General features: G+C 42.1%; 1 protein-coding gene across 1 annotated transcript; it reads left to right on the top strand.

Annotated features, from left to right (window-relative positions):
- The first annotated feature begins 8,805 nt into the window (after nucleotides 1-8,805).
- LOC132646756 (PRAME family member 12-like) lies at nucleotides 8,806-11,552 on the top strand. Its single transcript, XM_060365246.1, has 3 exons — nucleotides 8,806-9,092; nucleotides 9,519-10,088; nucleotides 10,985-11,552. The coding sequence occupies exons 1-3, from the start codon at nucleotides 8,806-8,808 to the stop codon at nucleotides 11,550-11,552; spliced, it is 1,425 nt and encodes a 474-aa protein (XP_060221229.1).
- The last annotated feature ends 2,002 nt before the right edge of the window (nucleotides 11,553-13,554 follow it).

Below are 13,554 nucleotides of genomic sequence, written 5' to 3'. Positions count from 1 at the left end.
CCTGTCCTCTCCAGCTTTTACTATTTCCCACTTCTTACATAAAATTCCATTCACTCTGCCCAACAGTTGCCCATCAGGCTCAGCATCTGCTTTAATAGTCTGTAGGGCAGAGGCTTTCAGAGGCCCTCTGTGGTAGGTTTCTAGTTTGTTTCCTGTTTTCTTCTTCCGGCTTTCAGAAGCCCTCTGTAGAAGGTTCCTAGGTTGTTTCCTGTTTTCTTCTTCTTCTGATGTCCATCCTCTTTGCCTTTCAAGATGGGGATTGACCATTTTAGTTAGGGTCCTCTCTCTTGCTTAGTTTCTTTAGATGCACAGATTTTAGTGGGTTTGTCCTATTTTGTATGTCTATATGAGTGAGTATATACCGTGTGCGTCTTTTTGCTTCTGGGACAACTCACTCAGGATGATCCTTTCCAGATCCCACCATTTACCTGCAAATTTCATGATTTCCTTATTTTTCATTGCTGAGTAATACTCCATTGTATAGATGTACCACAGTTTCTGCATCCATTCTTCAGTTGAGGGGCATCTGGGCTGTTTCCAGCTTCTGGCTATTACAAATAAAGCTTCTACAAACATGGTTGGGCAAATGTCCTTTTTGTGTACTAGAGCCTCTTTTGGATATATGCCCAGGAGTGGTATGGCTGGATCTTGAGGAAGTGCTATTCCTAATTGTCTGAGAAAGCGTCAGATTGATTTCCAGAGTGGTTGTACAAGTTTACATTCCCACCAGCAGTGGAGAAGGGTTCCCCTTTCTCCCCAACCTCTCCAGCATGTGTTTTCACTTGGTTTTTTTTTTTTTTTTCAATGCAGTTTATTCAGGAACCTTGAACAATCCTCGGACCCTGGGGAAAGCCAGCCCACAGCTTAAATAGCTTCTGGGTAGCCAACCCAGGCGTGCCACGTGGGCAATGCAGATAGGTCCACATACATGGAAGCAAGCCAGATCCTCAGCCTTAGCCAAATGTGGAATTGTTCGTGACAGAGAGCACTCACCATCGGGAAGTCACTTGAGTTTTTGATCTTGGCCATTTTCATGGGTGTAAGGTGAAATCTCAGGGTTGTTTTGATTTGCATTTCCCTAATGGCTAATGAGGTTGAGCATTTCTTTAAGTGTTTCTCTGCCATTCGATATTCTTCTCCAGAGAATTCTCTGTTTAGCTCTGTTTAGCTCCCCATTTTTTAAGAGGATTATTTGGTTTGCTGCTTTTCAGCTTCTTTAGTTCTTTATATATACTGGATATGAGTCTTGTATCAGATAAAGGGTTGGTGAAGATTCTTTCCCAATCTGTAGGCAGTCACTTTGTTTTGATGACGGTGTCCTTTGCTTTGCAGAAGCTTTTCAGTTTCATGAGGTCCCATTTATTGATTGTTGCTCTTAGAGCCTGTGCTATTGGTGTTCTGTTCAGGAAGTTTTCTCCTGTACCAATGAGTTCTAGGGTATTCCCCACTTTTTTTCTAGCCGATTTAACGTGTCTGGTTTTATGTTGAGGTCTTTGATCCACTTGGACTTCAGTTTTGTGCAGGGTGATAATTATGGATCTATTTTCATTTTTCTACATGTAGGCATCCAGTTGGACCAGCACCATTTGTTGAAGATGCTATCTTTTTTCCATTGTATGGTTTTGGCATCCTTGTCAAAGATCAGGTGTCCATAAGTGTGTAGGTTTATTTCTGGGTCCTCTGTTCGGTTCCATTGATCCACCATTCTGTTTCTATGCCAGTACCATGCAGTTTTTAAAACTGTTGCTCTATAGTACAACTTAAGATCAGGGATGGAGATACCTCCAGAAGATCTTTTATTGTAGAGGATTGTTTTAGCCATTCTGGGTTTCTTGTTATTTCATATGAAGTTGAGAATTTTTCTTTCCAGGTCTGTAAAGAATTGTGTTGGTAATTTGATGGGAATTGCATTGAATCCGTAGATTGCTTTTGGTAAGATGGTCATTTTTACTATGTTAATCCTGCCAAGACATGAGCATGGGAGATCTTTCCATCTTCTGATATCTTCTAATTCTTTCTTCAGAGACTTGAAATTTTTTTCATACAAGTCTTTGACTTCCTTGGTTAGGGTTACTCTAAAGTACCTTATGTCATTTATGGCTATTGTGAAGGGTGTTGTTTCCCTAATTTCTTTCTCAGCCCTTTTGTCTTTTGTATACAGGAGGGCTACTGATTTTTTTGAGTTAATTTTGTATCTTGCTGAAGGTGTTTATCAGCTGTAGGAGTTCCCTGGTAGAGTTTTTGGGGTCACTCACGTATACTATCATATCATCTGCAAATAGTGATAATTTACTTCTTCCTTTCCAATTTGTATCCCCTTGATCTCCTTCAACTGTCTTATTGCTCTAGCAAGGACTTCCAGAACTATGTTGAAGAGATATGGAGAGAGTGGGCAACCTTGTCTTGTCCCTGATTTCAGTGGGATTGCTTTAAGTTTCTCTCCGTTCAGTTTGATGTTGGCTATAGGTTTGCTGTATATCACTTTTACTATGTTAAGATATGTGCCTTGTATCCCTGATCTCTCTAATACTTTAAACATGAATGGATGTTGGATTTTGTCAAATGCTTTTTCAGCATCTAGGGAGATTATCATGTGGTTTTTTTTTTCTTTCAGTTTGTTAATATGGTGGATCACATTGATGGATTTCCATATATTGAACCACCCCTGCATACCTGGAATGAAGCCTACTTGGTCATGGTGGATGATATCTTTGATGTGTTCTTGTATTCGGTTTGCGAGTATTTTGTTGAGTATTTTTGCATCAATGTTCATAAGGGAGATTGGCCTGAAGTTCTCTTTTTTGGTTGGGTCTTTGTGAGGTTTAGGTACCAAGGTGACTGTGGCTTCATAGAATGAGTTTGGTAATGTTGCTTCTGTTTTGATTTTGTGGAATAGTTTGAAGAGAACTGGAGCTAGCTCTCTTTTGAATGTTTGGTAGAATTCTGACTGAAACCATCAGGTCCTGGGCTTTTTTTGGATGGGAGAATTTACATGACTGCTTCTATTTCCTTGGGGGATATAGGACTATTTAATTGATTTACCTGGTCCTGATTTAGCTTTGGTAAGTGGAATTGATCAAGAAAATTGTCCATTTCATTTAAATTTTCAAATTTTGTTGCGTATAGACTTTTGAAGTAAGTCCTAATTATTGTTTGAATTTCCTCAGTGTCTGTAGTTATGTCCCCCTTTTCATCTCTGATTTTGTTTATTTGGATGGTGTCTCTCTGCCTTTTAGTTAGCTTGGCTAGGGGTTTGTCTATCTTGTTGATTTTCTCAAAGAACCAGCTCTTGGTTTCATTGATTCTTTGAATTGTTTTATTTGTTTCTAATTGATTGATTTCAGCCCTGAGTTTGATTATTTCCAGCCGTCTACTCCTTTTGGTGTGTCTGCTTCTTCTTTTTCTAGGGTTTTTAAGTGAGCCATTAAGTTGCTTGAATGCACTGTCTCAAATTTCTTCTTGAAGGCACTTAGTGCTATGAACTTTCCTCTTAGCACTGCCTTCATTGTGTCCCACAAGTTTGGGTATGTTGTGTCTTCATTTTCATTGAGTTCTAGGAAGATTTTAATTTCTTTCTTTATTTCTTCCCTGACCCAGCGGTCTTTTAGTAGCAAGTTGTTCAGTTTCCATGTATGTGTAGGCTTTTTGCTATTTCTGTTGTTACTGAGGTCCAGCTTTATTCCATGGTGATCAGACAGGATACAAGGGATTATTTCAATCTTCTTGTATCTGTTGAGGCTTGCTTTGTGACCAACTATGTGGTCTATTTTGGAGAAGGTTCCATGAGGTGGTGAGAAGAAGGTAAATTCTTTTGAGTTTGGGTGTAAGGTTCTGTAAATGTCTGTTAGGTCCATTTGATTCATGACCTCTGTTAGAGATATTGTTTCTTTGTTTAATTTCTGTTTAGTTGACCTGTCCTTTGTTGAGAGTGGGGTGTTGAAGTCTCCCACTATTAGTGTGTGGGGATCTATGTGTGGTTTGAGTTTTATCAATGTTTCTTTCACAAATGTGGGTGCCCTTGTATTTGGGGCATAGATGTTCAGGATTGTGATGTCTTCTTGGTGGAATTTTCCCTTGATGAGTATGAAGTGTCCTTCCCCACCTCTTTTGATTAATTTTGGTCAAAAGTCTATTTTATCAGATATTAGAATGGCTACTCCTGCTTGTTTCTTGCATCCATTTGCTTGGAAAGCCGTCTTCCATCCCTTTACACTCAGGTAATGTCTATCTTTGTGACTTAGGTGTGTTTCTTGTAGACAACAGATTGCTGGGTTTTGTTTACGCATCCATTCTGTTAGTCTGTGTCTTTTTATTGGAGAATTAAGTCCATTGATATTGAGAGAGATTAATGACCAGTGGCTGTTAAATCCTTTGACTTTGATGTTGGCTGTGGTCATACTGTTGTGTACTTGGTTGCTTTTTCTTTTACTGTAGTGGGGTTATTTATTTCCTGTGTTTTCTTGGATGTAGCTAGTTTTCTTGGGTTGTATTTTCCCTTCTAGTGTCTTCTGTAATGCTGGATTTGTTTGTAGGTATTGTTGAAATTTGTTTTTGTCATTGAATATCTTGTTTTCTCCGTCTATGAGGACTGAGAGTTTTGCTGGGTATAGTAGCCTGGGCTGACATCTGTGTTCTTTTAGGGTCTGTATGATATCTGTCCAGGCCCTTCTGGCTTTCATAGTCTCTCTTGAAAAGTCAGGTGTGATTCTAATGGGTTTGCCATTATATGTTACTTGGCCTTTTTCTCTTGAGCTTTTAGTATTTTTTCTTTGTTCTGTATACTTACAGTTTTGATTATTATGTGGCAGGAGGATTTTCTTTTCTGGTCTAATTTATTGGGTGTTCTATAGGCCTCTTGTATTCTTATTGGCCTCTCCTTTAAGTTGGGGAAATTTTCTTCAATGATTTTATTGAAGATATTTTCTGGGCCTTGGTGCAGGGAATCTTCTTTTTCCTCTATTCCTATTCTTAGGTTTTGTCTTTTTATGTTGTCTTGAATTTCTTGGATGGTCTGTGTCAGGAATTTTTTAGATTTAACATTTTCTTTGACAGATACCTCTATTTCTTCCATTGTATCTTCCACACCTGAAATTCTTTCTTCCATTTCTTGTAGCCTATTGGTTATGCTAACCTCTGTAGTTCCTGCTTTCTTCCTTAAGTTCTTTCTTTCCACAATTTCTTCCATTTTTTTTTTTTTAATTTTTCCAATTCTACCTTCAGGTCTTGAGCTATTTTGTTGGTTTCCTTCACCTGTCTGACTGTATTTTCATGTTTTTCCGTCAATTCCTTCAGCTGTTTGTTTGAACAATCCACAGTTTCTTTTATTTCATTCAGTGATTTAAGCATTTCCTCTCTAAAGGCCACAGACTGTTTGGCTGCAGCTTCCTCTATTTCTTTTTTGTATTTTATTTGTTTCCTCTGTTATCTTCTTCATGAGCATAGATGTTAGGTCATCTTTTTGAATTTCAATTATGCTGGGGTGTCTAGGGCTATTTGCCCCTGGATAACTGGGTTCTGGAGATGCCATATTGCTCTGGCTTTTGTTGGTTGAACTTTTACGCTGGCCTCTACCCATTGGGCTATCTTAGTTGTTTGAACTTAGTTTCTGGTTGTTCCTGGACTCTTGTAGTGGAGAGAATCCCTTTGGCAGGAAGATGATTTTTCCTGAAGGAAGCCTTCTCAGCTTTTTGGGTATAGTCACTGGATGGCCGGTGGTTTTCAGGAGTTGCTACAGCTCACCTCAGGCATAGAGACCTGGGTGGTAACTGTGGTCCTGATTAGTCAAGAGGGCTCTCCTCTCACTGTGAGAAGTCCTGGAGACAGCTGCCCTCCTTCTGGGTTTCTTGCTGTAAATTTAGACATCAGCTCCTGTAACCTGTGTGTCCCATGGTTTGGTCGGTTTTGTTAGGGATAACTGGTTGCCCCTTGAAGCAGTATCTGGGGGTTGATCTCAGAGTTCCCGGTCTTTTGTAGGTCTGAGGTTGGGGCTCTGTGCCCCAGAACCCAAGAGGTAATCTGTGGCAGGTGAGTACTGCTCTCCTGGTAACAGCAGGCTATCTGGGGCACAGCAGTTCCCTGGGTTGGGCTAGTCTGTGGGACCTTTTCCGGGGATATACAGGGTTGCCTAAGTCCATCCCCTTTGCTTCGTTCCTTGTTCCTTGGGAGGGTTTCTCCAGACAGTGACTCTAAGACTCTGGTATCTTGGGGCACACAGTTCTGTGTGTAAAGATTAGTTGGTACAAAGCAGGCCTCTGGGCTGGAGGAGCGTGCGTCTGCCTGCTATTCTGTGAGGGCTGGGTTCTGAATATCTCTGTGCTCCCTGCTTGGGCCCGGATCTGTGATGGCTGGGCGTACTCGCCTGTTTGCGATCTGCAGTCTGCTAGACTTTCCCCAGGCACAGCCTAGGTGACCCCAGCAGCACGGTTTCTTCCTTTCCTGTGGGGCCCTCTCCAGGCAGGGGTTCCCAGTCCATGTTTCACTGGGGCACACAGCTCGTCTGCATGGGTGAGCTGGGCACGCAGCTCTCAGCTCGGCGGGAGCTCAGTTAGGATGGCGGCGGGTACCCGAGGTCCGTGAGACCTTTCAGGGAAAGACTGGGTGACCCGTGATCAGACTCACAACTTTGCTTCCCCATGGGGTTTTCTTGCGACTGGGACTCACAGTCGCACCCTTGTGCCCACCGATCAGCCTGGGAAAGTGATCGGGACACGCAGGCTTGCTGCTCCAGCCGGGAGACCCAAAGCCTGCATTACCCGGGATTTCTTCCGGGTTCTGGCTGGGCAGCCGAGAGTGGACCCGACCGATTCCCACGCTGTGGGAGCCTCCCCTCACCTGGGAAACACGATCGCTGCAGTTTTAGGGCCCAGAGTTCAGTCTCCTTGTTGCTGCATGGAGAGTGCTGTCCAGCTTCTCAGACACAATGCTCTCACGGCGCCGCCATCTTGGCTCCCCCCCTGTCCACAGTTCTAATCTCATTCTGGAATTTCAGTTAGGATGTTAAATTAGAAAGTAGTTTAAGCCTTTGCAGTATCTTAAACTATTTTTTGCAGATTATGGTTTTGCAGTTAAATGAACAGAAAATTTTCTCTTAATTGTCCTCTACAAACAGTGCTGGGGATGGCTTCATGCAAAAACCCATGATCCAGCTGCTCTGGGAATGAAGGCTATAGAAAAGTGGTTGCTCAGCCTTGTCTACTTGATTGAGATTGTAAAAAACTAAGACACACACACACACACACTCATCCATGTGTGTGCATGGATGAGTGTATGTATGAGGAATGGTAGTGATGCAGCACACAGCAGGCTCATTTGAAACTAGAATTAATGTCCTGAGCACAAGAGATTTCACTCCAGGCTAGATCTGGTTGCATAAAGAAAACTTATCTCTACATAAAATTAGACAAACTGAAATAGATAACCTGAAAATGTGACTGAATGGTAGAACACTTGTGTGGTGGGAAAAACCCCACTATGGAACAACTTCAATGAAGGCAGTTAAAACACTGTTTTGTTTTTGTTTTGTTGTTGCTGTTTTGTTTATTAAGACACAGGTTTCTCGGTGTAGCCTTGGCTATCCTGAACTAACTTTGCAGACAAAGCTGGCCTCCAAATCACAGAGATCTACCTTCCTCTGCCTCCCCCAGGACTGGGCTTACCTGCATATCCCACTGCATCAGGCTGACATTTAAAATCTTATTTCTCTTCATTTTCCCTAACCTGGACTAGCCTGAAATATACTACACAGGTTAGGCTGACCTGGATTCCTTCTGATTCTTGCTCCAAAGAGCTGGGATTATGGGTTTCTACAACGTTGTGTGCCATCAATGCAGTGTTTTAAAGCAGACTACAGTAGTCAGGCATAGTGGGGGGGAACATCCCAATGTTCCTTTCAAAGCTGGAACAAAGTGAGTAGGCACAAGCATGGGCTACAATAATGAGTTTCATTCAGGTTTGGAAAGGTAACCAATACCACTCAAGACTCCTTTGCAGACAATTCCTTATTTAAAATTGTAAACAAAACAAAGAATGTGGATGATTTTTTCTCATTTCTTTTCTTCTTCTGCACCCAATTCATCTCCTTGTAGCCTCTGTCCACTTGGCTTCTCATCCAATACTCACATTTTGCACATGCTGTCATTCAGAAGCATGGCTTTCCAGTTGCTTTTGTGATAGTTACATCTCTCAATTTGATTTTGCATTTCTGACATGGTATGACAGTTTAGCCAGGTGGCCACAAATTAGAGAACATTTACCACAGTTCCTCAAAATAATATGATGTAGCCCTGTAAGACCTCACTAGTCTCTAACAGGATGAGAAATAGTGCATGCAGACAGGCTTCTCATCGATTTCCCTCAGTCCTTCCCAAAAGGGATCAGTCTCTTAAAAGTACAGTAAGTATGAGTTGGCCCTGTGACATTAGCACTATATGTCCTTGAGGTCCTAGAAATTTATTCAGTGCTTTTTCCTGTAACAGCAGTCTGCTCTGATTGCATGCTCCTGCATAACCATTGCTCTGACTAGGCATGAGATTCAGAGGAGCAGGGGTGGGTACCTGGTGGGACAATAGTTATTGTGTTTCTGTGTGGGCAGTAATGAGAGAATTCAGATGCTGAGAGTGATGGAAGTATGGCTTACAGACCACCAGATTGGATAACTGGGCAGTAAGAGTTCTCCATTATTGCCAGAGCATGGAATCTAGCCCTTGGGTTCCTGTGATGTGGGAGAAATAGGAATTTTCAGAACTTAGGCTGAAACTATGTCTCCTAAATGCTTCACAGGTCCCTTCTGACTGAATATCTATCAGGATGAGCATCTACAACCCTCCCACACTCCAGGAGCTGGCCATGCAGGGGCTGCTGAGGAATGAAGCCTTGGCCATCTCTTCTCTGGACTGTATACCCATTATGCTCTTCCCACCACTGTTCGAGGAGGCCTTCAAAGGCAGACACACAAAGATATTGAAGGCAATGGTGGCAGCATGGCCCTTTCCCTGCCTCTCTGTGGGAGTACTGATGAAGACCCTTGAAGTGGAGACCTTGCAAGCTGTGCTGGATGGCATAGACATGCTGCTGACCCAGAAGGCCCGTCCCAGGTAAGCAAGGCACAAGGAGGCTAGAAGTGGAATCACTGGGCTAGTGGTAAGACACCGGTGTGGTCAGGGAGAATGGGGTCAAAGTGGATGGAGGCTTCTGATATCATGGAATTGGAGGTCTGTGGAACTAGTGTTCAGATTGAGAACTGTGATAAATGACTGTCAGGAATGTAGGACATCTCAGAGAAGATGAGGCCCTAGTAGGATGAGCCTTTTCCTGTCTGTCATAGATGTGGAAGAGGCGAGTCACACCAGCTGAGTGGAGGGAAGCAGGGTAGGTCTCCTGATGTAGCTCAGGGAAAGCATTCTTGCCTGGCAGGTGTGAGGTGCTATGACGGAGCTGACATTAGAATAGTGGGATATAAGCTGCCTCCAGGTAGGTTCCTGGTTTCCATTATGAAATTTCACCTTTTCTCCTCAAAAAAGGTGGAAGATTCAAGTGCTGGACTTAAGGAATGTGCACCAGGATTTCTGGGATGTGTGGACTGGAATAACCAAGGGAGTCCACTCCGAAGATTCTGGAAGAGAGAAGCAACTAGTAAAGTCCCTTCATACATATGCCCTGTGGCAGCCTTTGAAGGTGGTCACTGACCTGAGCCTCTGCTTCCATCTGCAAGAACACCAAACATGCTTGTTGCAGTGGGCCCAGCAGAGAAAGGGCACTGTGCAGCTTTGCTGTGTGAAGATAGAGATCTCTGACTTCCCTGTGGAGACCATCAGGGAGGTTCTAGACATTTTTCGACCACACTACATCGAAGAATTGGAACTGTTTACCAGAAAGGTCCTGTCCTTCTTAGGTCATTTTGCACCTTTCCTCGGCCAGATGAGAAATCTCCGAAAATTCCATTTAAGTCTCAATGACTTGGTTATGGACAGGGAAGCTTTAGACAAGTGTCTTTACAAGTTCCTTACTCAGTTCTCCAAACTCAACTGTCTCCAGCATCTCTACCTGAATGGTGTCTACTTTTCCTCTGACAACATGAAACAGTTGTGCAGGTAAGGCATGATGGGGAGATGTTTCTGCCATGTCAGCAAACCCTTTCCTTGACTTTGAGCATTAGTGAGCACCTGAAGTTTGCCAGCCACATTGGATTTTACAGTGACAGACTCATAAAACTATCAAAGTGTAGATTGTTATTTTCTTAACTGAGCTCTCTTGAGTTCCCCTTTCATTTAACTGAGTTTGAGCTAGATAGGAGATTTGTAGAGAGCTGTGTTCCAGGTATGTGAGTTGCATCAGTGGTTAAGAGGCAGTGAGTGATTTTTGGGTGCTCCAAAAATTTAATGCAAGGGAACAGAACAGAGCAGAAAGCCCTGAGCTGGGGAGGAGCCACAACTGCACAAGTGCAGAGGGAGCTCAGTACAAAGCTGTCTGAACAGGAACCAGTTTGTTCCTCTATTGACTTCTCTGTCAGTCTTTTGTTCCCCTGAAGGGATGCATGATTCAAACACAGGTTGGAACTTTGTGGGTGGAAATTGGGTGTTGCTGGGGTGTATTTCATCACTTCCAATGGAATAGCACTGAAATCGGGAATAGAGGTTGTCCTAGATAGTTGTTGTAGAGATGAACCCTCTTGGACACATGGCAAGATGTTGGCAGAGACATTCTGTGATGGTCCTTTCTGATTATGCCCTTTTTCCATGATGTGGCAAACTTTAGTTCTCTGTTTGAAAGAGTAAGGATGGGGAGATGTGGATCTGTGTCCTGAAACCATCCAGCTGAGAGCTCAATAACGCAGGAGACAATGATAATAGCAAGCACCAGCAGGCTGTACCCTAAATGTTGACCTTCAGCATAAGCATAAATTGCTTTTGCATATTTTTGCACTGTCTCAGTGTCAACCTTACTAATGTCCTCCAACACAATAACTTATTTCTTGCTTTTTACCTAGGTGTCTGAAGACCCCATTGGAATCCTTGTCTATCACTCAATGCCCTCTCTCACAGTCACACTTGAAGCACTTGTCCAGGTGTCCGAAACTCTATCAACTGAAACAACTTGACCTCAGTGGTATACTGTTATTCGCCTCACTTCCCACAGGTCTCCGAGTCCTCCTAGAGAATGTGGCAGACACTCTACAAACCCTGGAGTTAGAGCACTGCAGCTTGGAGGACTCCCACCTCAGTGTCCTCCTGCCTGCCCTGAGCCAGTGCTCCCAGCTCACCAGGGTCAATTTCTGTGACAATCCCTTCTCCAGGTCTGCACTAAAGGGCCTTCTGCAATGCATGGCCACTCTAAACCAGCTGGCTGTAGAACTGTACCCTGCCCCCCAAGAGTGCTATGATCACCTGCGTAATATCCTCGTGGACAGATTTGCACAACTGTGTCCTGAGCTTCTAGACACAGTCATGGCCCAAAGGCAGCCCAAGAAAATCGCCTTTGCTACAACCATCTGCCTTGAATGCAGACATCATTGTGTCTATGACATGAAGACCATACTTTGTCAGTGTTGGCAGTAAGAAGGAAAAGGTTGCTTCTGGATGCTGAGAAATCAAAGTCAAGTAGAGGACCTTCATCAAGGGGTTCCAGAACAGGTGGCTTTTGATGCAGTTTGGTGTTACAGGATATTTGATTCTATTGTGAACCCCAAGACCGAGAACAGCAAAAATCCTGTTTCTTGTTGTAAAGTGGTTCAGCCCCTGTATAACACCTTTAACCCCAGAACTTTCTGATTATTGTAAACAGATGGTTGTGGTGTGGCTCAGGCTAGCACACACCTTTATTTCAAGAGCTTTCTGTAAACAAGAGATAAATAAAGTTAACCCTAGTTCAAGTGGCAGAGCAAGAGTCTGACAGTGAATGAGTAAAAAGGAGAGACTTGGATTGACAGGTGTTTAAGACAACAAGGAAAAGAAGATGGAATTTTGGAATTCAGCTTTTGGCTTCTTCTCTGGGCTGTGAGCTGAGTAGAAAGGTCAGTTTGGTGCTTTCTCTGCCTCTCTGAGCTAGGAAGGTTTCACCCCATTATCTGGCTCCTGAGTCTTCCTTAGTAAAATATAACAGATGGAATTCAGTTTATCAATCAACATCTTGGAGCTCCAAGGAGTGGCACAACCCTACATATAGATTATTCCCACTAGAGAAAAACTAGGAACCCATTAGATTGGGTAAGTCATTTGGGAAGTACTCAAGAAGATAGTTAAGGATGGAAAATACCACAATAGAAGGCTTTAGAAGGCTCTATAATGCTACTCTAGATGGCTTGAAAAAAGAAGCAGAAAAAGAAAAGCAAAATGTTTTAGCTAAAATTATCCTAATACCAATTATAATTATCAATTTGGTATTTTATACTTCGTTCTTAATAGCCATCATGACTTTCTCTATTTGATCAAAGAAAAAGTGGATTGATAAGATACAAGCCTTAGAAGGAAAATTAGAGGGTTTTATAAATGAAGATAAAAATTATTCAGACACAGACAGAGACATTTAGAAATGCCTTAGGAATACATATAAGTGGTAATAAGGAAAATTATCAGGCACAGACTGAGGATTTTAAACAAGAGCCATTATATGTTGGATTTTAAACCAATCATAATGAAACTGAAAGGAGCAGCCTAAGATTTTTAGAAAACCAATCTTAGTTTATCCAGATATTATACATGACCTACAAGGAGACGATAGGCACCTCCATGGTTATAATGATGTTAATTGAATCCTATAGACATTAGGTTTAAGGAGATTCAAGAGCGCAGTTGTCTCCTATGATATGCATTCATCCTATGTGCAGTAGATTCCAAACTCATGGGCAACTCAGAACAGGATTATCCCCAAACTGGAAAGATATGGCACCACCAATATTACAAGCTGGTCCTCAGTCATGGTGGGAAGAGGAAGTAAAGGACACACGACAACAAAAACCAGGTCAGAGGTATTGATATTTTCAAGAATCACTTGCTAGATGAAGGTCAATATACTGATTTACAAAGGAAGTTTGATTCGGATGATCCACCAGGGCACTATGACATCTTGGAGTTTTAAATGCTTGGATAAGGTTGAAGAATCAGGAAAGAGGTCTGACTTATTTACTAAAATTATACAAGGTCCAAAAGAAGCCTTCACTTTTTTCTTTTTTTTTTTTTTTCCAAAGAATAACCTCATACTTTCAGAAGATACTAATTGAATATTTGGCTTTTTAAACTGTTAATTCAGAATGCAAAAGAGTGATTATGTATCTCATGTTTATGATGCTAATCTGATAGGAGAAGTAATTTATAAAAGCTTCAGGAAAAATCAAAATGGCAGATATTTTAATTGTGGTAAGAAAAGACATTTGAACAAGGGTTGTATGTAAGGAGATTCTAAAAACAATGATTTTTATAGAAAAAAAATCCTCAGATTTCTGGAGTATACAGATGTTTTGCCAAGTCAGGCACTGGATTAATGAATGTAAATGAATAAGAGATAAGAAAGGTAACCTTTTGAGGTTGGAAACAACCCAAGGGAGCTTCCTGTAGACCCAAG

Source organism: Meriones unguiculatus, chromosome 12, assembly GCF_030254825.1.
Source record: "Meriones unguiculatus strain TT.TT164.6M chromosome 12, Bangor_MerUng_6.1, whole genome shotgun sequence".
NCBI lineage: Eukaryota > Metazoa > Chordata > Mammalia > Rodentia > Muridae > Meriones > Meriones unguiculatus.
Note: the sequence above shows the minus strand (reverse complement) of the source record. Positions and strands in the feature narration are given on the sequence as shown.

Excerpts from the sequence above, each read along its gene's own strand:
- LOC132646756 (XM_060365246.1), top strand. The coding sequence starts at position 8,806 with ATGAGCATCTACAACCCTCCCACACTCCAGGAGCTGGCCATGCAGGGG. Across the intron at positions 9,093-9,518 it reads ACCCAGAAGGCCCGTCCCAG|GTGGAAGATTCAAGTGCTGG; the intron begins GTAAGCAAGGCA and ends TCCTCAAAAAAG. Across the intron at positions 10,089-10,984 it reads AACATGAAACAGTTGTGCAG|GTGTCTGAAGACCCCATTGG; the intron begins GTAAGGCATGAT and ends CTTTTTACCTAG.